Below are 23,420 nucleotides of genomic sequence, written 5' to 3'. Positions count from 1 at the left end.
TTACTATGTGCAGAGCACTGTCCAAGTGCTTGGGATCCTGTCAGCCAGACGTGTGAAACTCGGTCAAAGGAATGGATCGTTAGTATTTACTGAGCACTGCACTAAACCCTTGGGAGAGCAGGGTACAACTGAATTGGTAGATCCGGGCCCTGCCCACAGAAAGCAGGGTGGTCTAGTCATTAGAGCACAGGCCTGGGAGCCAGAACCACCTGGGTTCTAATCCCAGGCTCCACCACTTGCCTGCTGCGTGACCTTGGGTAAGTCACTTCACTTCTCTGGGCCTCGGTTACCTCACCTGTAAAATGGGGATTAAGCCTGTGAGCCCCATGTGGGACAGGGACTGCATCCAACTTGATAACTTGACCTACCCCAGTGCTTGGCACGTAAGAAACACTTAACCAATACCATCACTATAACAAGGAACGTACAATCATCATCATCAATCGTATTTATTGAGCGCTTACTGTGTGCAGAGCACTGTACTAAGCGCTTGGGAAGTACAAATTGACAATCTACATAAGCCTCAAGAAGCATATATATGCTGGACCTCTCTAGGGAAAAAACACAAATCAAGAGGGCCACATCACAACAACCAAGAAAGATTTGCCAACTCGGTCTCCCTGGCAAATGAGGTTGTTGGAAAAAAGCTGGGTTCTCAAGCTCATTTTTTGTAGACATAGAGGTATTTGGTATGAATGCTTTGGGAAAAAAAGGGAGCCTCATACAACAGAGCTTTTAATCACCTCATATTTCCTCAAGGCTAATTTCCTTCTCAGATCTTGATCCCCAACTCCAAATCTGCATCTACGGAGTTGGAGAGGGCTGCTGAACAAAGCGTTGGCATTAAAATTATTACAGATAGCCAAACTGAGCAAAATAAGAATGGCAGTGAGTTATAAAAGATTGCAAACTGGAGGGGGGAGGGGGGACGAAGCAGGGGGAGAGAAAAGTGAAGAAGTGAGGAGCAGGGGGAAAGAGTGAAAATGAGAGAGAGATCTGATCGACTGCTTTGAAGTCAATGGTCAGAAGTTTCTGCTTGATGCAGAGAGGAATGAGCAACCACTAAAGATGCTGAAGAGGAGAGAGACTTGTGTGGGATTTTAAAAAAAAAATCCAGGGAGCAGAGTGATCGAAGGACTGGATAAAGGAGAGACTGCCGGCACAGAGCTTATTGGCCAGACCGATGCAGTGGGATATGACAAGTGCCTGAATCATTACGGTGGCAGTTTGGTTGGAGAAGGAGAGAAAATGTGGAGGAAAAAAAAGCCAACACTGCATCGAATGGTTGAAATGGGGAGAGAAATCAAGAATCATATCAGAGTTAGGGGCTCAAAAGACAAGGAGATGCCTACCAACTCTGGTGTATTGGACGCTCCCACGCACTTAGTACAGTGATCTACACACAGTGAGTGCTCAATCAAGAATCATATCAGAGTTAGGGGCTCAAAAGACAAGGAGATGCCTACCAACTCTGGTGTATTGGACACTCCCATGCACTTAGTACAGTGATCTACACACAGTAAGTGCTCAAATACCACTGTCCGATTGTCAACTGTAACAGAAAAGTTGGCTGGAGAAGAGGATTTGCGAAGGAAGATGAGGAGCTCTGTTTTAGACATGCTGAATTTGAGGTGACAGCAGGACAACCTTATAGAGTTTCCTAGAAGTAAGAGGAAATGGGAGACTGCAGAGCAGGAAAGAGGACAGGTCTAGCAAGATAGACTTGGGAGTCACCCCCAGAGTAGTTGAAGCAATGACACAGAGGAGCACTCCGATGGAATGAGTGCAGAGAGCCTTGAGAGTCACTCACAAAGCAGGAGGGGGACAGTAGAAGAGCTGGCAAGAGACTGACAAAAGATCGGGTCACCAGGAAAAACCTGTGTCACAGATGCGGGGTTAGATCGCATTTGTAGAAATGAGTGTCTAAGGCGGCTGGGAGGTGAAAGGAGGATTTAGATAAAACAAGAGTTTGCTTAACTGCCAAGGAGACCACTGGCAACCTTGGGGAAGGCAGTCCTAGGAGCAAAGGAGGTACAAAGCGGATTGTAAAAGGTGAAGACGGGGACTGAGAGCAGTGTGGTCTAGTGGACAGAGCACGGACTCGGGAGTCGGAAGGACCTGGGTTCTAATACCAGCTCCACGGGCCTGGGCAAGTCACTTCACTGTGCCTCCATTTGCTCATCTGTCAAATGGAGATTAAGACTGTGAGCCCCTACGTGTTACAGGGACTGTATCTAACCCGTTCAGCTTGTACCTACCAGCACTTCGTACAGTGCCTGACACACCCCAGCTCCGCCAATTGTCAGCTGTGTGGCTTTGGGCAAGACACTTAACTTCTCTGGGCCTCAGTTACCTCATCTGTAAAATGGGGATTAAGACTGTGAGCCCCAGGTGGGACAACCTGATCACCTTATATCCTCCCCAGCACTTAGAACAGCGCTTTGCATGTAGTAAGCGCTTAACAAATGCCATTATTATTATTATAGCTAACTACTTAACTACCATTAAGAAAAAAACACAAGGAAGAGGAAATGAAGGCAGCGAGTTATTCAACCCAACTGGGAGGCAGCTAGACGGTGCAGTAGGGTCCAGCATGATTTTTGGATTGTGTTTCTGTTTTTTGAACACAGGGTAGGCATGGGCAAGTTTGGAGGCAGAGAGAAAGGAGCCATCAGAGAGTGAGCAATTGAATAGTAATCGCGATATTTGCTAAGCGCTCACTGCGGTCTGCGGACTGTACTAAGCAATGAGGTAGAAGCCAGACAATTCTATCAACAGTTTGAAGGTGGCAGTCAGAGAGGGAAAATGAGTGAGCCAATTGATTTTAGAAGGTAGGATGTGTTGCTGTTGCAGTCAACCGTCTTTGACACCACAGACCATTCAGCCCTCCTGCTAATGTGCTACTTAACCCTGGGCTGCTTCACTGACACAGTTCTTTCCTGGTTTTCCTTTCTTTCGGACCACTCCTTCCCAGTCTCCTCTGCTGGCCCCCTCTTCCACCTCCTACTCCCTTAACTACGGGTTTTCCCCAAGGTTCTTTCTGGTTCCGATTCTTCTCACTTTATATTCGCTCAGGGAACTCATCTGCTCCCAAGGCCTCAGCAACACCTTTATGCCAATGTCTCTCAAATAGACTGCTATGCTAGTCGTGACAATTCCCTCCATTAGCAAATTGGGCACTTTGAGCAAGGTCAATATGCTGGAAACTGAATTTCTCATCTTCCCTCCTAAATCTCTCTTTTTTTTAACGGCATTTGTTCACTGCTTACTCTGTGTCCGGTACTGTACTAAGCGCTGGGGTAGATACAAGCTGATCAGGCTGGCCACGGTCCCTGTCCCACATGGGGTTCAGGGTCTTAATCTCCATTTTACAGATAAGGGAACTGAGGCCCAAGAGTTCAATGACTTGCCCAAGGTCATACAGCAGAAAAGTGGGCAAGTCAGAATTAAAAACCTGGTCCTTCAGATTCCCTTTTAGTCTTTTAGACTGTCTTTTAGACTGTGAGCCCACTGTTGGGTAGGGACTGTCTCTATATGTTGCCAACTTGTACTTCCCAAGCACTTAGTACAGTGCTCTGCACACAGTAAGCACTCAATAAATACGATTGATTGATTCCCAGGCCCACACTCTATTCACTAGACCACACTGCTCCCTTCCACCTAACTTTTCCGCCACCGGTGAAAACACCTCCGTGTTTCCTGTTTCCAAATCCCACAACCTTGGCATTCTTTATTCCTCACTTGTTCACTTCTTCCCACCAGTAGAGCAGCAGTGTGATTTAGCTGAAAGAGCCCGGGCTTGGGAAGCAGAGGTGGTGGGTTCTAATCCCAACTTCGCCACTTATCAGTTTGGGCAAGTCACTTAACTTCTCTGTGCCTCAAGTTACCTCATCTGTAAAATGGGGATTAAGATTGTGAGCCTCACGTGGGACTTGATTACCTTGTATCTACCTACCCCAGCGCTTAGAATAGTATTTGACACATAGTAAGCTCTTAACAAATACCATCATTATTATGCTATTTTCCTTTCTATCTAGATAGGTCTCATATCCTGGTTTGATACAGTATCAGCCTCCTCCGTGGTCTCCCTGCTTGCAGTCCCCTCTGCAATTTACGCTCACTCTGCAGCTTGGATCAATTCCCTACAAATCTTCCTGCACATCTCTCTCTCCTCTTCCGAGACCACCACTATGACATTCATCTCTGTAACAGGGAGAAACTCGTGTCCTTCAGCTTTATTCAACTGTTTTAATGAACAGAGGCATATGCTGCTAAAATAAGTTTTGTTTCAAAGTACACAAAATCCTAGTCTTCTTGAGTTTACAATCTACAACAGACAACACCAACAAAGAAATACTGGCACGAAAGTTAGCGCTAGGATGCTTTAATTTCCACTTCATAGAAACTTAGCTGTGTAGAGTGGCATGAAAAAGTACCTCTCCCTATGTTTCATGTGTTCCTAGTTGTTCACGCTTACCACCTCCACCAATTTCAGTCCATGCTTCCTCCATCGGAATGGACAAAGGCAGATGATCAGATGAGTTTCAAGTTTCAATTTTCAGACTTAAGTCTAGATCATGAAATACTTGCCAAAGTGAAGGCTGTGGCAGTGAGGAGGGAGAAGAACTGAAGACGATTTTTGTTTTTAAATGAGGGATGGGGAGAGAAACCACACCATATTTTAACTTACAGGCTTTTAAACAGTTCTATCAAACCAATGAAATCTAAAGTTTCACCATAAGGATGTTAACTGAAATAAGTTTTTAAACTGGATTAAATGGTATTAATAAACTGTTAGGCAGAATAGCTGACAAATTTAGTAAGATATTGCTCCAACAACTGTCAAAATTCAAAGCTGAGAAGGGAAGATGGGTTTACAGGACTGGGCAAACACAGATCAAACAGCTGTTACAAAGGTATGAAATGGAAAGTTAACCAATGCAAAGCTCAGATAATAGGAACCTAATATTGTAGGTATTTCATCTTAAGAAAACCATCACAAATTAGTTGAGGGCTGGCATGTGGGGAAACCTCAATAAAGAAATTTGATACAAAACACACACACACACATACATACACACCAACTCCCCCACCGCATCCTCTTTCCCTAATACAAAATGTGCTACCTATAAAGGCCTCTCAAATGTACAATCTGAAGGAAAACCTATAGGAAAAGCCAATGGGAAAAAAAAAACCCAACCAAAAACAGTATTTTTTAAAAAAGCACAAACCTTGCCAACGGGAACATTCTTAACATCTTCAACAAATACAACTTCTCTAAGAGACCACTGTTCTTCATTCACTTTTTCCTCTTCTTTTGGAGCCGGGGTGGACCGCCGTCGTTCTTAGACAACAACAAAATGGTAAGTACCAAAAAAAAAATGTAAAAGAGACTTTATAGATTTTATCTAAGGAAAAAAGCATAATAATAATAACACCTAGATTTTAGCTAGTGCTTTTCTTCCCAAGGAACTTAACATTCTTCGTTACTTTTGGACCTCACGTGGTGTGAGGTAGGAAGGTAGGGAGAAGCTCGTATTGGAGAAGCAGCATGGCCCAGCAGAAAGAACATGGGCTGGGACGTCAATGGACCCGAGTTCCAAAGCCATCATCATCATCATCATCAATCGTATTTATTGAGCGCTTACTATGTGCAGAGCACTGTACTAAGCGCTGCCACTTGCTTGCAGCATTACCCTAAATTCTCTGTGCCTCAGTTTCCTTATTCCCCCTCACCCTTACACTGCAAGGCCTCTTGTGAGACAAGACCTGTTCAACCTGATTATCTTGTGTATATCCCAGCGCTTATAACGATGATAGAGTGTGTGCTTAATAAAAACAATTATTATCATTACTACTATTTTCTCCACCGGGCAGATGAGGAAACTGAGGAGCAAAGAGGTTAAGTTACTTTGCCCAAAGTCACCCAACAGATGAGGAAAAGAGCTGGGACTAGCCACAGGTCCTCCACCCCATGTCCCTTCCACCACACCATGCTGTCTCTATGAAATAGCATGCAAAAAAGAGCCCGGGCAGAGGTCATGGATTCTAATCCCAGCTCCGCCACGTCTGCTGCGTGACCTTGGGCAAGTCACTTAACTTCTCTGAGCCTCAGTGACCTCACCTGTCAAATGGGGACGAAGACTGGGAGCCTCACGTGGGACAACTTGATCACCTTGTATCCCTCCCAGCGCTTAGACAGGGCTTTGCATATAGTAAGCACTTAATAAATGCCATCGTTATTATTTAAACCCAAGAGAATTTTTAATTTCACAGCAAAGCACATTATCACTGCAGTCAGTTAAAATCTGAATGCAGGCTACCCACCAGTGCCAGAGACTTGCCAGTTGAGACCCTGGGCTGAAAACCCACCACACGAACATATGCAGCCTAGCATTAGCAGGCATTCTGCTCTCCCCTCCCCAGAAATTGGTGCAGTGCGCTGCACACCAAAAACATGCAATAAATCCTACTGATTGACTGATTCCTTCCTTAAAAGTTTGAAACTAGGGCCCAGATCTCCTTATCACCAGAGCCATACTCTTTCCACTGACCAGCAGTAGGGTGACTGTTATATAACTTATTTAGGAGTTGGCTAAAATAGTTCAATGAATGAATGTAATACCCACCATCAATCAGTGGTATTGACTGAGCCGCCCTATGCGCAGAGCACTGCACTAAGTACTTTACCTCCTTTCTTTTCCAGGTGCAAATAAAAGATAATGCTGGCTAATTTTTTTTTAGCCTCTAATAAGATGTTAAGATTAACAGCACATGAGCAACATGAAACAAAAGATCTGCAGAGCAAAAACTATTGCTCTGTGACAGCTTTTACAGTCACCAGAAGTGAAGCAACAACGGTCTCCTTATGCGAGGCATTCATTCATTCATTCAATCGTATTTATTGAGCACTTACTGTGTGCAGACCATTGTGCTAAGCGCTTGGGAAGTACAAGTTGGCAACATATAGAGACGGTCCCTACACTTCACAGTCTAGAAGGGGGAGACAGACAACAAAGCAAAACAATGCATCTTGACAGCACTAAAAGACTTAGAAAGCAACTGCACCTGCCAAGACTCAGAGCAGCGAGGAAAACACATGGCTTTGTAAAGAAATTAAGTAGCCCTAACATATACATGTAGCAAATTCGGGATCATTTGTACAGCTATGGCTGAAGAGCACTCTGCACCATCTATTTGACTTACTATATGGCATTGATGCACTGCTCGCAATTGAAGATGCATCACTACATGTAGAAGCTGGAGATGGTGGTGGCCCCATTTCTGTTTTGACTGGTTCCTGTTTACTTTCAGGCCTAAGATATAAAATGAGATTGCAGATGAGAGACACAGAAAACTAAGCACTTCAAGGTTTGGACAAAATCCTCACTTCTCAGGCTTGTTTGATGCAAAGCGGGTTGCTGAAGATTCTGGAAAGCAAACTGCACTGTAAATCTTTCAAAATTTGTAAAGTTACTTTTGCTGGCATTTCATTGTATGGAGTAAAATCCAAAGGTCACACTGAAGCTATCAGTAGTTTGTAATTACCATATGCAAAAGTTGGAGAGCTGATGAAACACAGGTGAAGATCAATTTAGAGAAACAGCGTGGCTTAGTGGAAAGAACTCAGGCTTGGGAGTGGGAGGACGTGGGTTCTAATCCTGCCTCCGCCACTTGTCTGCTGTGTGACCTTGGGAAAGCCACTTATTCTCTATGCCTCAGTTACCTCATCTGTAACATGGAGAGTAAGACCGTGAGCCCCACATGGGACAACCTGATTACCTTGTATCTACCCCAGTGCTTAGAACAGTGCCTGGCACATAGTAAGCACTTAACAAATACTATAATTATTATTATAATCAATTTATCAACACATCCCAATCTATCTATTGTAATTAACTGCCTGTATTCACTATTCTATGCTTCTTATGAGAAAAATATCCGCTTGTGCAAACTGGTATATATTATTTTAAACAAATTTCCCCTTGCTTGAGGTCCAAAGCAATTCCAGATTACGTCAATTATAGAAGAAATTCTGCTACAGAGAGGTTGCAATGGACTAAGGAACCACACTCGATCCATTACCCATTATATCTAAAAGTGACCATGGGTGGCACACGTACACTCTTAGTTATTTAATTTAAATAAGCTGGTGATGGCACAATTTTTTTTAACTTCTGAAAATATACCTACTTAATGACAGTACTTGTTAGGCCCGTACTTATGTGCCAGGCACTGTACTAAGCACTGGGGTGGATACAAGCAAATAGAGCTGGGCACAGTCCCTGTCCCACATGGGGCTCACCCTCTTAATCCCCATTTTACAGATGAGGGAACTGAGGCTCAGAGAAGTGAAGTGACTTGTCCAGCGTCACACAGCAGACAAGTTGCGGAGCCGGGATTAGAACCCAAATCCTTCTGACTCCCAAGCTCGGGCTCTTCCACTAAGCCACACTTGAACCAAGGTTTTTAGGGGGTGGGAAAGTGGCACAATATCCAGAAGGCAAACACGAAGACATCCAAGAGCTACCTGCAATTCTTGCTCACTCAGAATTCTCATATTTAACCTGTGTGTGATGTTGATGGCACGATAATGCAGTCTGAGGCTGTTGGCTTCCTTTACTGCCCCTCTTGGATGCTCTGTCAAAAACCTAAAATGATTACTATCAACCTTGCATGGAAGGGAGGGTACCTACAAATAGTCCATTCAGTGAGAACTGCTGAATTTCAAGTCAAACACATGACACTAGAAATTTTCTGCTTCAACATGAACTAAAGAATGAAAAAAGTCCTAAAACGGGAAGAGGAAGCAATGAAACTTTCCAGCTTTTCAAATCCGCAGTGATCAAAAGCTATCTTTTCAACAGACAAAATAATAATAATAGTAATGGTATTTAAGCGCTTACTACGTGCCAAGCATTGTTCTAAATACATACAGCACACTGAATATGAATTTTACCTTTTCAAAAACAGCTCTTAAACCCCTTCAGTCTAACATTTAATACAAAGCATTACTCTTTAGTGAATACACACGGTTGCAAAGTGGGTCCAGTGATGCGGACGGGAGCCACTGCTGACTAGTCACTTGACCAGTCACTAGTCCTCTTAAAATAGGATTTAATAACAAGGTCAAGAATAATTAATTGATTAATGTTACAGTTTCTGTGCCGGTGCTTCTTCACTCACTTATAGCTTTCTTTCATTCGACTAATAACTTTCATTATTCTAAATCTGAGAAGGGAATGACTTCAGACAACTTCAAGGATTAATGCTTGTTTGCAGCAACAAGGAAATGGTACCTATTGAAAACTGAGCTCTGCACAGGGGTGAGTACTACTTCAGATGATTGTCTTGATTACCTTTTCCTGGACACCTTCTGAATTGTTTTTCCTCGAGAGCAGTTCATTCATTCATTCAATCGTTTTTATTGAGCGCTTACTGTGTGCAGAGCACTGAACTAAGCGCTTGGAAAGTACAAGTTGGCAACATATAGAGACGGTCCCTACCCAACAGCGGGCTCACAGTTAGTTCTTACCAGAAAGAGATGGGCTCTTCCCCTTCCACATCCCTAAGACGCCTCCCTCCCCTTCTCTTTCCCAACACAGCAGGAGCCCTGCTATAAAGAGCCCGAAGAATAAAAGCCCTGCCCTCAAGAGAGGAAAGGAAGGGTGGAAAGACCTTGGCTGATTAGGAAATCCTGAGTCGTGAACGGGGAACTCCCCCAACACAGGCTGTTCCTGTGGCAGTGAGGACAAGGGCTGCAGTCCCAGCCAACAGAGCCTGTGATCCCAGAGCTCAATGGTATTTATTGAGTGCTCTGGGCACAGCACTGTACTGAGCACTTGGGAGAGTACAATGCAACAGAATTAACAGACACGTTCCCTGCCTGTAGCAAGTTTATAATCTAGAGGGAAGCGAAATTGAGAGGGCTCTTGTGAACTGGAACCCCAATTATTCGTGCAATAAGAGGGAATGACTGGAATACTTCCTAAGTGCCTGAAGTGAGCCACTGGGGTACTCAGTGGCTCTGAGGTACTGAGGTCCTCAAAAATCTCGAGTGGCTACCAATCAATCTGCGCATCAGGCAGAAACTCCTCACCCTGGGCTTCAAGGCTGTCCATCCCCTCGCCCCCTCCTACCTCACCTCCCCTTCTCTCCTTCTCCAGCCCAGCCCGCACCCTCCACTCCTCTGCTGCTAATCTCCTCACCGTACCTCGTTCTCGCCTGTCCCGCCATCGACCCCCGGCCCACGTCATCCCCCGGGCCTGGAATGCCCTCCCTCTGCCCATCCGCCAAGCTAGCTCTCTTCCTCTCTTCAAGGCCCTACTGAGAGCTCACCTCCTCCAGGAGGCCTTCCCAGACTGAGCCCCTTCCTTCCTCTCCCCCTTATCCCCCTCTCCATCCCCCCCATCTTACCTCCTACTCTTCCCCACAGCACCTGTACATATGTATATATGTTTGTACATATTTCTCTATTTATTTATTTATTTTACTTGCACATATCTATTCCATTTATTTTGTTAGTATGTTCTCTGTCTCCCCCTTTTAGACTGTGAGCCCACTGTTGGGTAGGGACTGTCTCTATATGTCGCCAACTTGTACTTCCCAAGCGCTTAGTACAGTGCTCTGCACACAGTAAGCGCTCAATAAATACGACTGATTGATCGAGTGCTCTGGGCAGAGCACTGTACTGAGCGCTTGGGAGAGTACAATGCAACGGAATTAACAGACACGTTCCCTGACCGTAGCAAGTTTATAATCTAGAGGGAAGCGAAACGGAGAGGGCTCTTGTGAACTGGAACCCCAATTATTCATGCAATAAGAGGGAATGACTGGAATACTTCCTAAGTGCCTGAAGTGAGCCACTGAGGTACTGCTACTACTACTAATAATAATAATGGCATTTGTTAAGCGATTACTATGTTCCAGGCACCGCACCCACACAAGTCTCACCGTGTCAACCCCCATTTTACAGATGAGGTCAGTGAGGCCCAGAGAAGCTAAGTGACTTGCCCAAGGTCACGCAGCATACACGTGGCGGAGCCGGGGTGAGAATCCATGACCATCTAACTCCGAGGCCTGTGCTCTATCCACTGTCCCACGCTGCTTCTTACTGAGATATTCTCAGCAAGGCACCCAAAGGGGACAAGGTTGGACCCCTTTCCAGACAAGCTGCCCGCGATTTGGGGAGGCAATCCGAGATTGACTATTCCATTCCCACCTTCGGAAACTTTTCACTGACAAACAAGAAAAGAAACCAGTCTTTCAAATCCTTAATGAAATTCAAGCACATTTTGGCTTCTAAAAGTACAATTTTTTAAAAAATCTGAAAATCAAACCGCCGGGTAGCTTTCCCTCTCCCAATAAATGAAATCTGGCTTCTTATCTCAATCCCACGGGAAGGGAAAGGAGAATGAGAGCTGGACTATTAAAGCCCCTTCAAAGGCTCCCGACACTCACGCAGGCAATTAATGTTTCTTTACGGATAGGGACTGGGTGCGAGTAAAGCCTGGACTGCAATGCTAAACTGCAGCCCAAACCAATCGCTAATCCTCTTTAATTGTCAACAACAATAAAAAAAAAAGAAAAACCAGAAAACTGATTTATCTCTCTCCAGTAGAAAACTTTAGAATCAGCGGGGTCAATGTAGGACTACTCCCACTGTTGCGAGGGAATCTATCTGACATTCCAAATGCAGATCATGTAAGTGGGTCTTCTTTGGATCAGGGATGAAGAGAAAACTTATAGTGGAAGTCCGGTATCCCTAACCAATCTCTTTCTGGAAGTTATGTGCCTCGTGAAAAATCTTCCACAACCTGCGCCAAAACCTTATGAAGGAACTGGGGCCTCGATGCTATCAGAACCAAGAGTTGGAAAAGCAGAAAAAGGAAGGTTGCCGAAATGCAGGGAGCACAGACTGTCTTTCTAACCAGAAAGGAGCCTTGATTGAATAGCATGGTTCTCACCCCACCCTGTACCGCTCTGGCGTGGCAAATGTAACCTTGGATGGCCCAGTGGCACGGGCTTGGGAGTCGGAGGTCACGGGTTCTAATCCCACCTCCACCATGTGTCTGCTGTGTGACCTTGGGCAAGTCACTTCACTTCTCTGGGCCTCAGTTACCTCACCTGTAAAATGGAGATTAAAAGTGAGAGCATCATGTGGGATAGGGACTGTGTCCAACCTCATTACCCTGTATCGACCCCAGCGCTTAGATCGGTGCTTGGCACATAGTAAGCACTTAATCAATCAATCAATCGTATTTATTGAGCGCTTACTGTGTGCAGAGCACTGGACTAATCGCTTGGGAAGTACAAGTTGGTAACATATAGAGACAGTCCCTACCCAACAGTGGGCTCACAGTCCAAAAGGGGGACACAGAGAACAAAACCAAACATACTAACAAAATAAAATAAACAGAATAGATATGTACAACTTAATACCATTATTATTATTACCATGGCCTGACACATCACCTAGTCAGCATGGCTTAGTGGATAGAGGATGGACCCGGGAGTCCAAAGGTCACGGGTTCTAATCCCGGCTCTGCTACCTGTCTGCTCTGTGACCTTGGGCAAGTCACTTCAGTTCTCTGGGCCTCAGTTACCTCATCTGTAAAATGGGGATTTTTGTTCCCGCTGTTGGATAGGGACTGTGTCCAACCCTTCTATGCTTGTATTCTTCCCGCCCCCAACACTTAGTACAGTGCCTGGCACATAGTAAGCGCTTAACAAATACCACAATTATGATAATTATTGTTATTATTCAAGACACATTCACTAAGTTGCCGTTAGTGTTACTGGGGAAGAGTTCATAATTACGTTTTATTAGTCATCTTAAGGACAGACTGCAATTCCTTTGGAATCCCAAGCCAGCTGTCTAAGTACTCACCATAGGACCTTTTTCCGATAGGCCCTTTTCCACGGATTCATCTTCCCACTGGGCAAACTTACAGTAACTATCCCAAAAATAGTTAAGTGCACTTACTTGGCTTCAGTCGTTTTGCTAGCTTTCTCCATGTTTTTCAAGCTCTCTGGAGATCGCAGCTGGAATCTACAGCTGTCGTTCATATTCCAAACAGACTCCATCAAGACGCCAACTTTAGGAATCCCAGCACTAATGGAAAAAGCCACTGCTCCAGCATGATAGAGGGGATTGTTTCTTAAGCAAACCTGACAAACCAGATCACAAAGATCATGTTTTCACAACTCATCATGTGATGCTCATACAAAAGGGATCTAAATCTAACCTCTCAAATACTCTTTCTTGGGCCTGGCAAATTAGAGGACCTTCCAGGCACTGTAAAGACTTAGGAGTTCTAATTCCTAATTGGATCCCAAAAGAGCTGGGGTAAAACAATGCAGACCCTTATTTTGCAATCTTTTAGATAAACAAGAAATAGTGAAGGCACCAGCCAGACAGTTGCACTTGATCTGAAGCGCAAAGGAGAATAATTAAAGGATTGTGAGCAGCAATGCGACATGTCCAAATGGTGTACTGAGATGACCTAGAACAGCTATTCTATAAGTACAAGATAAGCAAGGCTACAATAAGAGATTTGGTGTTGGGGACAAGGAGGGAACAAAAAGTGCAATTTCATCGAGAAAAGAGCTAGAAGCAACATTTTATGTGGAGAACAAAGGCCGGACATTTCAAATATTGTCCCAAGGTTCCTGATTAGGGCAAAAGGTGGACTAGAGGGAAAAGGGTGGATTGGAAAATGAAAAGTGCCACCTTATACTAGCTACAGTGAAATGACATGGTTCTCTTTCAATACATGAGGAGTCAATTCGACCTACTGAATTCTGGGCCAGGCAGGGGGAAAAAAAAAGAAGATGAACACTACTTTTAGGAAGCCTGCATAGAATTCACCTGTAAGGCCACATGTAGGAATGTATTTTGACCCAATTTCTAGTGCCCCGCCAAACCTAACATACTGGAGTTTTACCCTACCTGGGTGCCAACTGTGATATTTGGCATTGAGGAGATTCCAGCACTAGATTTGGGCTTCTTATTTTTTGCCCGAGCCTTTTCTAACATCTTCTTCCTCTGACTAAAAGGGACCACTCCCCTAGAAGAAAGGAAAACAAACATTATCAGCCAACAGCTAACTAAATCTGGACTCCTCTGTCAGCCTTCCATTTCAGAAGTATGTAACGAAATATGCTGTTACTTGCAAAAACTCCTGATTCAAAAGCATTAGAGCATGCACATCAATCAATGCTATTTATCGAGTGCCTACTATGTGAACATCACCGTACTAAGCACCTGGAAGAGTACAATACAACACAGTTGGCAGGCACTCCCTGCCCACAATGAACTTACAGTCTACAGCATTAGACTCGAAACTCGAGGCTCGCTGTGGGCAGGGAAAGTGTTATAATGTATTCTCCCAAGGGCTTAGTACAGTGTTCGGCACACAGTAAAAGCTCAATAAATATGACTGATTGGTACTTACTGAGTGCTTACTGTGTGCAGGGCACTGTACTAAGCGCTTGGGGGAGTACAATGCAACACAATTGGCAGGCAGGGTCCCTGCCTACAACGAGTTTACACTTGCATGTATTTATTCTAGATGCTCACCTACCTTGAGGGCATATAAATATTCTACAGCGGGTGTCGCACGCATCTGTTTTACTATCGTGCTGGAGCATGCCACTGTCCCAATCCTTTCGGCGCTGCCATCTGGCCCCAATAATAACGATGATATTTATTAAGTGCTTACTATGTGCAAAGCACTGTTCTAAGCGCCGGGGAGTTTACAAGGTAATCAGGTTGTCCCACGTGGGGCTCAGTCTTGATCCCCATTTTACAGACGAGGTAACTGAGGCCCAGAGAAGTGAAGTGACTTGCCCAAAGTCACACGGCTGACGAGTGGCGGAGGCGGAATTTGAACCCATGACCTCTGACTCCAAAATCCGTGCTCTTTCCACTGAGCCACGCTGCTTCCATCCCCCAACCCCTGCCACCTTTGCTCAAGGGTCTGAGCCCTTCCTCTCTTCTGCTGTCCCACTACCCGCCCCCATTTCCCTTTACTACGTAAGACACTCCTTAAATCTCCTGATGCTCCAACTGCAAGGCCGCTTCTCCCCTCCCCTCCCCTCTCCCTTCGACCATGCTCCCAGTTACCTACTGGGGCCTGGCAGGGATGTGAATCGAGTGTAAATAACGGATCCCTGGGCCAATAAAAGCTTCCCCACTACGTGTACTCACCACCAATAAAGATTGTTTTCTAGCTGAGCACAGGTATAAAGAGCACAACAGTGTAATGAAACTATCCGTTCTCCCTGAAGCTCAGAATAGGTCTGCGCAGTATGCTCTAGTTTAGAGGCTACAGAACTTAACGTTTCATCCACCCAGGTGGCAACCTAAAGAACAAAACGTTGTAGGTTAGAGGCAATCCAAAAAACCTTCTGAAAAAACAGGGGAGGGTAAGGTCCCACGCATAAGGAATGGCAGCCAGAGATGCCAGACTTCCCACACTTGAAGTTTCTGAATACTTCTTGCACAAGTCAAATGCCCAGACCGAATACCTTTGGGATATTCCCATATGTGACCAGAAGAAAATGCTCTGGATATTTCTTTCACGATTGGTTATGAACAATCAGTTACTGGTCCACACGCAATTGACACTGGCCTACCGAAACGACACTAAAATTTAGGTCTTGCTCGTTACACCTCCAGCAACTTTGGAAACCAGTCTTCTTCAAATCTGAAAGTGAACAGGTTGGTTTGAGGATTAGGATGCACATTCAGTTAGTGGTTTTAGCACCTTCATTCTGGAACAAGTCCTGTCCGTTTTCCTTTCAACTGTGGTGGAGAAAAGTTAAGCTGCACCTGGAAATTCGATGCATCGTGACTGGTCGGAGGATGGATCTCTCAGGACAAAACTTCCAGTTAAGTAGCCCAGCTCTAGTTTTGTTTCTCTACGGGTTGAGGCGTTATTTTAACTCTGGACATAGCTGACAATACTCATAAATCCACGCCGTAAGAAAGATCGGAAATTCCATTTCTGGTTTAGCCCAGTGGATCTCCTAGCCAACTAATCTGTCTCTGATAGTGGTCCCGTTGGGTGACTGGAGGACTAGCATGACGACTGCCGTCACTGATGTCGATCTTCAGAATTAGGGATGCACTGTCCGGAGGCCCCAATGTTCCCCCTCTAATGACTCAATAAGATGGTAATTTAAATGTACTAGGTCAGTGAGGTTAAGAGTTCCTCATTCCTGATGGAGCAAAATGACAAGTGAAAAAAGAAATTAAGAATTTAAATCATGAAATGATTAGTAATGCAAAGTGTTTCATACCTTGTTATTTTCTGTGGCTACAGTTGCTCTGATACTATTTGCAGAAAGGAGGACTATTTTTTCATTGGTTAACCCCAAAAATGTTGCTCGTGGATGATGTAATGAAGGATTCTTTGAAAGCATAAGAAAAACGATTACTTCTTTTATAAATTGATATGCAGACTTATTCGACTGAAGATCTGAGGCAGTACCATACCTGTGCATTCCTGTAAGGCTCGGATTCACTCCACTTCCACTGATACAGCTCTCCTTTACTACTAACTGCCAAAAGCTCAGAATATAAAGCTCCAATAGAAATAAACTTGGTTCCATCCTACGAGAGCAAGGAAACTTTAGGTCCACCCTGTAATTCCATAAAAGCATGCACTTCTGCCCAATAATAATTATGATATTTATAAAGCCTTTACTACATGCCAAGCTGTTTTCCCCATGGCATGGACACAATTTCAAGAGCGGGCTGTAAGCTCACTGCGGATGGGAAACGTGGCAACGAACTGTTACGATTTACTCTCCCAAGCGCTTAGTACAGTGCTCTACACACAGAAAGCATTCAATAAATACCACCAATTGACTGAAAAAAGAAGCATCACCTTGTTTCGGTTATCCTTTACAAAATGAGGTGAATGGAAGTGAGTAATTTTCCAGCCTTTTGCTACTCAGGTGAAGGGGGGGGGGGGGGGAGGAGGCAGGAGAAGGTAGAGAAGAAAATAACATAACCTTCGCTTCAAAAGAGATTTATCAAAATTAATGTTCCTTCATGCATTGAGTGCTTTCTACATTATGCAGGCAAAGAAAAAATAATTGGGCTACATCTGCACCAAGCTTCGAGCGACTGCAAAAAAAAGTGCCGAAAGCTGACTTGAGTGTTGACTTTTTTCCAACAAGGTTCTAAACACAAGCAGAAAGGAAGCAAATCATCTTCCCCTGATTCCCTGACTCAGATCATAACCAAATTTCTCATCCTAACCCGCATCTTTTGAGACAATGTTTTCTCAAAGATGTAAATGAGTGGACTGTTTTTTGGATGGTATTTGTTAAGCGCTTACTATGTGCCAAGCACTGGAAAACATAGGGCTAACTGGGAGCCATCCCAAACTGGCTAAATCATAATAATTATGGTATTTGTTAAGCGCTTACTATGTGCCAAGCACTGGAAAACATAGGGCTAACTAGGAGCCATCCCTAACTGGCTAAATCATAATAATTATGGTATTTGTTAAGCGCTTACTATGTGCCAAACACTGGAAAACATAGGGCTAACTAGGAGCCATCCCAAACTGGCTAAATCATAATAATTATGGTATTTGTTAAGCGCTTACTTCGAAGCACTGGATAAAGAGGTGTGGTCAAGCCCAAGGGACGGTTCTGAAATCTGATGGGCATAAATTTGAAGATTTTTCCTTCACTCATATTCTTCCAAAAGTATACAAAATATACTGACCTGACCAACCTCCCACCAATAAGACATTTATAGACTAAGTGCTTTAATACATTACGTCCACAGCTACAGAAGTGAGTGCTTAAATGCACAGCCGGCACAGAGTGCGGAGATGTTCAAGATTTGACCTATGGAGACGGTTAGCTTCTCTCGGAACTGTAAGCTCCTCGTGGGCAGGGACCGGGCTACCAGCGCTGCTAAGCTGTTTAGCAGAGTTGCTTCGTACACTGCTCTGCACAGGGTCAGCGCTCAATAAATACCACCGACTGACAACCCATTCTTGGTCGGACTGACAACTCACAAGGATGCCCGATGTGGCGCATTATGGTCCCTTCTCCATTGGGAGTCCAGTGACTTCCCTTTCAGAAAGAAAATTCAATCCCACTGCTAGTACAGGCAATGAAATGCCACCCACCAAAGCACGTCTATCCATTATCACCACCACCATCCGTGTTTACTGAGCCCTTACTACCTGCGGACTACTGAACTAAGCACTTTGGCGGAGTACAAGGCAAGAGAGTTGGCAGCCACGTTCCCTGCCCACAGTGAGCTTCCCAGTAAACAAAAGAACCCCTCTTATTCCAACTGATGATTAGAAAATTCCGGAGAAAGGGAAGTTTTTAGTGCTCTGATAAAACATGCACGAACAGGGGGGGGAGGATTCTTCAATACCTTATCGGGCCACCACTGCAGATCTTCTCCTAGAGAGACTGGGCTTTGAACGGGCGTGTTCTTCTTATCCAGGTTTGGCTCTCCTTCCTTGCTTGTAGATCCCCTTTCATTATCAAATGAGGCTCCATCGAGCCACCTTCGTTCACGCAAACGTAAAACGGACTCACGTTCACGCAACAGCTCAGAGTCTCTCTCTAAGGGAAGAAGGAGAACTGGTATGCAATTGGGTCACACCAGTGGGATAAAAGTAAGCCACTCTCTAGTAAAGACCCTTCGGGATGCAACTAACAGCAGTTTATCTACTCACAGAGTTTTTATAGAAGTCTGTATGTAAGAAATCTGACATGCAACATGGAAGATATTAACCCTTTCAAGCATATGTACCCAAAATTTCTATAAGTGAGAAATAAAAATTTCTGGGAAAGGGGCAACACGACAGGCTTCTGCCATACCGATCAATTCTGGCTTTTAAAATAGAGCCCCATGTTCCAGTTTTATTTGGAATGGTAAAATACTTGCGAAAAGAATGAACTGCTTCTGAGTTCAAGATTCGGGAAATTATACTTCAATTTTTTAGTGCTTTTATTAATCTGGAGTAAAACTGGCCTAATAGCTACAACGTCTGTTAGATACATTTATGCAAGCCAAAAAGGAGTATTTATTAGAGAGTCTTTAGTTCGAAGATCCACAAAACACTCACTTGAAAAGGTTAAAAAAAAAAAAAAAAGACAGCAATTTATACAAGGTTACCATCAAGTTTTTGATAATCCAACCGCTTGATTTAGCATAGTATTTTATAGGACTGGATTTATAAAATTGTCAAAATAATTAAAATGATATTTTCAGTATTTCAAAGAACCTTTCAAAGAGCCAGACAAGTTTTAAAAAGGATCCTTGTAGGAAAGAGTTCCTTACCAAAATGCTTCCCCTCCAATTGGCCTACAAACTGTCTAAAGCCAGTACTCTGCAGTTCGCTCATGCAGATACAGTTTCTACATGTGGCAATCAAAACTAACTTCCCAAGAGTCAACTATGCATGGAAAATAAGGATTAGAAACAATTCTTGGTAACGTCTTACATAGAATAACCTTAGGAAAGGGGAAAAAAAGGAGGATTTAGAAGTCGTCAGATGTTGAATATTTGAGCATGCACAGGATGCATTTAACCCAATAAAGTACATGTTTGCAAAAAGCAAGGCTTAGTACAGATAACCAATATACCAGAACAACATTTTTTTTTTTTTTATCAGGTTGTTTTTTCCAATCATAGGTCTTTTGCTCAGTGGGAATGAACACTTAAAATAAGATCACTTCGCAATGCCATATGGAAGTTTCATGGAATATGCTGTCCCACAAATTACAAACACTGCATTTAACTCAGTATACAGTCCCAAAATAGACAACAGAATTCAAGACCCCCCAAACTGACCCTAATTTTACACTGCTTTCAGGCATATGGCATCAAATATTCTTAAGTAAAAGAGATACATACTTTTTTTAAAAGACAGAAAGCAGGACAGAGCCAAACTAAAGCAGAGGTTGGATTAACAATGTCTAAGTGATCTGCCCACTACTACTGGCCAAAGTGTCTTGAGCATCTTTTAAAGACTTAAAACTTTCTAAACTATTTTCAGAAATTTTGCATCTTTAAAAGAGGTTATTTGCAAATTTGTACTGCTAATCCAGTTCTGAAAACATCTTACTTTCTATGTCTCTGACCCATCTAATCTAACTTACTTCACAGACTAATCAGCGAGTTATCAAAGGCAACACTGATGGTGCATACCTACAACAAACCCAAGAAACTAGCTTCCACAATGCTGCAAATGACAGTGAAGCAAAACTGTTTTCAAGATTGAGTTACTATTCAGAAGGAAAAGCCACATTTCTAAATATAACTGATTCGGTGATAGCACTCCTGACGTATTCCTACATGCAATATTGATTAGTGTTTAGAACAAATAAAACCACAACTTGCCAGTTCTTTCTGAACCTTATGCAAAAAACTAATCTGTAATATACCTGTTTTTTAAAAATGAATAAGCAACAAACAAAAGCAAGACCATGTTCTATCACTATAATGCTTGCAAGCTATTCATCAGAGGAAGAGAAATTCGCAAAATTACCTCGAGACGAGCCTAGCCTGGAAAGAGAGGAGCGCCGAAAGGAAGGATAACCGAAGTAACTTATGTCTTCAGAAAACATAGCATCGGCATCAATAATAACACTTGGGTGTGCAGAATGAATGTCAGCATCCAGAAGAGACATAAGATCTTCTATAAATGGAAACAATAAATTAAAGGCCTAATACTATACTCTGATTAGATCAGAGGAAAATTTTAAACTGCGTCAGTTTACCCATGTGGAGTCTGCAAGTGAGAGGTCCCTCCTGCAAAAACCAACACCCCGGGAATCTCAGAAACCAGCTTGCCGTCATTCACTCATTCACCCATTCGTATTTATTGAGCATTTACCTTGTGCAGAGCACTGTACAGCACACTTGGGAGGATACAATGCAACAACACACACAGACCTAGCGGAACTTCTATAACACTTGGAATCCCAGCTTGGCCACCTGCCTGCTTCTGAAACTTGGGCGAGTCACTTAACTTCATCTGGAAAATGGAGATTCAATATCGGTTCTCCCTCCCCTTCACACCTATATGGGGCAGGTGTCCCACCTGATTGCCCTGTACCTACCCCAACCCTTAGTACAGTGCTTAACACATAGGACGCACTTCATAAAGACCTTAACTATTATTATTATTCAGGTGTAGTCCCTCAGAATCAAGCCTTCTGCTACCAAGGCACTTAGTACAGCACTTGGCACATAGTAAGTGCTAAATACTATTACCAATACCCCATCCTCTATGTGTTCCCGACTTATACTTCCCAAGCGCTTAGTATAGTGCTCTGCACACAGTAAGCGCTCAATAAATACGATTGATTGATTGATCCTCTGCCTGAAACATTGTTTTGACCCTCCCTCACCGCTGCCTCCAAACCTCCAGCAACTCATCCTGTAACCTTACTCCTACCCAACACAGCCCCATTCCTCACACCATCCCACCATCCTCCAACTCTATCTAGCTGAGTCCCGTGGAACCCCTGGCTCCATCACAGGAAAACCCCCCTTCATCCTCAACCGCTTCCTCGCCCCCTCTTCGCTGTCACCATGCTCTCACTTGGCGACACGGTGGCCCCTGCTTCTCTCTCTCTTCCCTCGCCCTCTCCCACTACTCTGGACTTAGAGGGAAATGGAGAAGCGACAGGCCTCACCTCCCAATGCTACTTTCACCCCATCCCATACCTCCCCTTCATTTTTCCCAAGCCTGGAAAAGTGAAGACATCTACTGCCCCCATGGCCACTTTTCTGAGCAAATTCATTCATTCAATCGTATTAATTGAGTGCTTACTGTGTGCAGAGCACTGTACTAAGTGCTTGGGAAGTACAAGTTGGCAACATATAGAGATGGTCCGTACCCAACAATGGGCTCACAGTCTAGAAACCTGATGCTTTCCTTCCTTAGCTCTTTTCCCTCTCCTAAACTGACCCCTGGGGATTTGGGTGTCCACATGGACGTTCTCGGTGACCTTCCCAACGGCCTGCTCTCTTTCACTGAACTCTGCAGACCTCCGGCTTAGCCACATCACCCACAAATGAACTCAGATATACACTGGTTCTACTAGTCGATCAATCAATTGTATTTTTTGAGTGTTTACTATGTGCGAAGCACTGTACTAAGCGCTTGGGAGAGGACGATATAACAAAATTGGTAGACCCATTCCCTGCCCACGATGAGTTTATAATCTAGTCCCTGTACCGCTTCTATCCTCACCAACCACTCGTCACTCTCCAGCAACCACCTCCTACCTTGCCCTCGCAGCCACACGACGACTCCCTGAAAAACTTTTCTACCCGCAAGGGGAATCTCTGCTCTCCCAACCCCTTCCATTTACATCTCACACTGCCTCTCACCTACCAAAAACATGTGCTTTCACTCTTCATCCCTTCCTGATTGCCACCTTCGGCTGCTACGGCTAATAGTCCCTAACCTTCTACTCCAAATGTGCTCACTTTTACCCTCAACTCCAAAAGCACTCTCTGGATTGTAGTGCCCCTTCCCGTTAACACCACCTCTCTGCTCCCATTCACAGTCTTCATCCCCATTTTCCAGATGAGGTAACCGAGGCACAGAGAAGTGAAGTGACTTGCCCAAAATCACAGAGCTGATAAGCGGCGAAGCCAGGATTAGAACCCATAATCTGACTCCCAAACCCAGGCTCTTTCCACTGAGCCATGTTGCTTCCTTGAGCCACGCTATCTCTCCGGGTGATAAGCCTTCCAAGTTCCATCCCAGAATTTTGGGTCACCACCACACTTGAGCACTAACTACTACCCGCGGCATTTCTGCACATATTGATTTACATAATAATAATAACAATTATGGCATTTGTTAAGCGCTTACTGCGCGTCAGGCACGGTACTAAACGCTGAGATGGATACAAGCAAACTGGGTTGGACACAATCCGTTCCTCATGGGGCTCTCAGTCTCAATTCCCACTTTACAGATGAGCTAACTGAGGCACAGAGAAGTGAAGTGACTTGCCCAAGGTCACGCAGCGGCCAAGTGGTGGAGCCAGGATTAGAAACCAGGTCCTTTTTTTTCCTCCCATGGTAATTGTTAAGTGTTTACTTTGTGTCAGGTACTGTACTAAGTACTGGGGTGGATACAAGCTAATCAAGTTGGACACAGTACATGTCCTACCTGGGGCTCACGGTCTTAATCCTCGTTTTACAGACGAGGTAACTGAGGCACAGAGAAGGGAAGTGACTTGCCCAAAGTCACACAGCTGACAATCGGCAGAGCCAGGATTAGAACCCAGGTCCTTCTCACTCCTAAGCCCATGTTCTGTCCACTAGGCCAAGCTGCTTCACTACTCCACACTACTTAAGCACTTCACCACAAACCCGTATTCCCTTTTCTTTTAATCCTCCTAACTAA

At 44.2% G+C, this 23,420-nt stretch overlaps 1 protein-coding gene across 6 annotated transcripts in view; it reads right to left on the bottom strand.

Annotated features, from left to right (window-relative positions):
* Positions 1–23,420, bottom strand: part of UBR5 (ubiquitin protein ligase E3 component n-recognin 5) — a 147,496-nt gene that overhangs the window by 61,106 nt on the left and 62,970 nt on the right. For 5 of the 6 annotated variants that reach the window (XM_038745452.1, XM_038745455.1, XM_038745456.1 and 2 more), the window contains 9 exons: positions 20,541–20,690; positions 18,416–18,627; positions 16,502–16,618; positions 16,306–16,416; positions 15,212–15,366; positions 13,952–14,069; positions 12,986–13,170; positions 7,207–7,316; positions 5,232–5,344 (listed from right to left, as the gene is read on the bottom strand). In XM_038745452.1, coding sequence (XP_038601380.1) covers positions 5,232–5,344; positions 7,207–7,316; positions 12,986–13,170; positions 13,952–14,069; positions 15,212–15,366; positions 16,306–16,416; positions 16,502–16,618; positions 18,416–18,627; positions 20,541–20,690 — 1,271 coding nt within the window. The remainder of the gene's footprint in view (positions 1–5,231; positions 5,345–7,206; positions 7,317–12,985; positions 13,171–13,951; positions 14,070–15,211; positions 15,367–16,305; positions 16,417–16,501; positions 16,619–18,415; positions 18,628–20,540; positions 20,691–23,420) is intronic. The other variant, XM_038745454.1, reaches the window with a different exon arrangement.

This window comes from Tachyglossus aculeatus, chromosome 4 (genome assembly GCF_015852505.1).
Source record: "Tachyglossus aculeatus isolate mTacAcu1 chromosome 4, mTacAcu1.pri, whole genome shotgun sequence".
Classification (NCBI taxonomy): Eukaryota; Metazoa; Chordata; class Mammalia; order Monotremata; family Tachyglossidae; genus Tachyglossus; species Tachyglossus aculeatus.
Note: the sequence above shows the minus strand (reverse complement) of the source record. Positions and strands in the feature narration are given on the sequence as shown.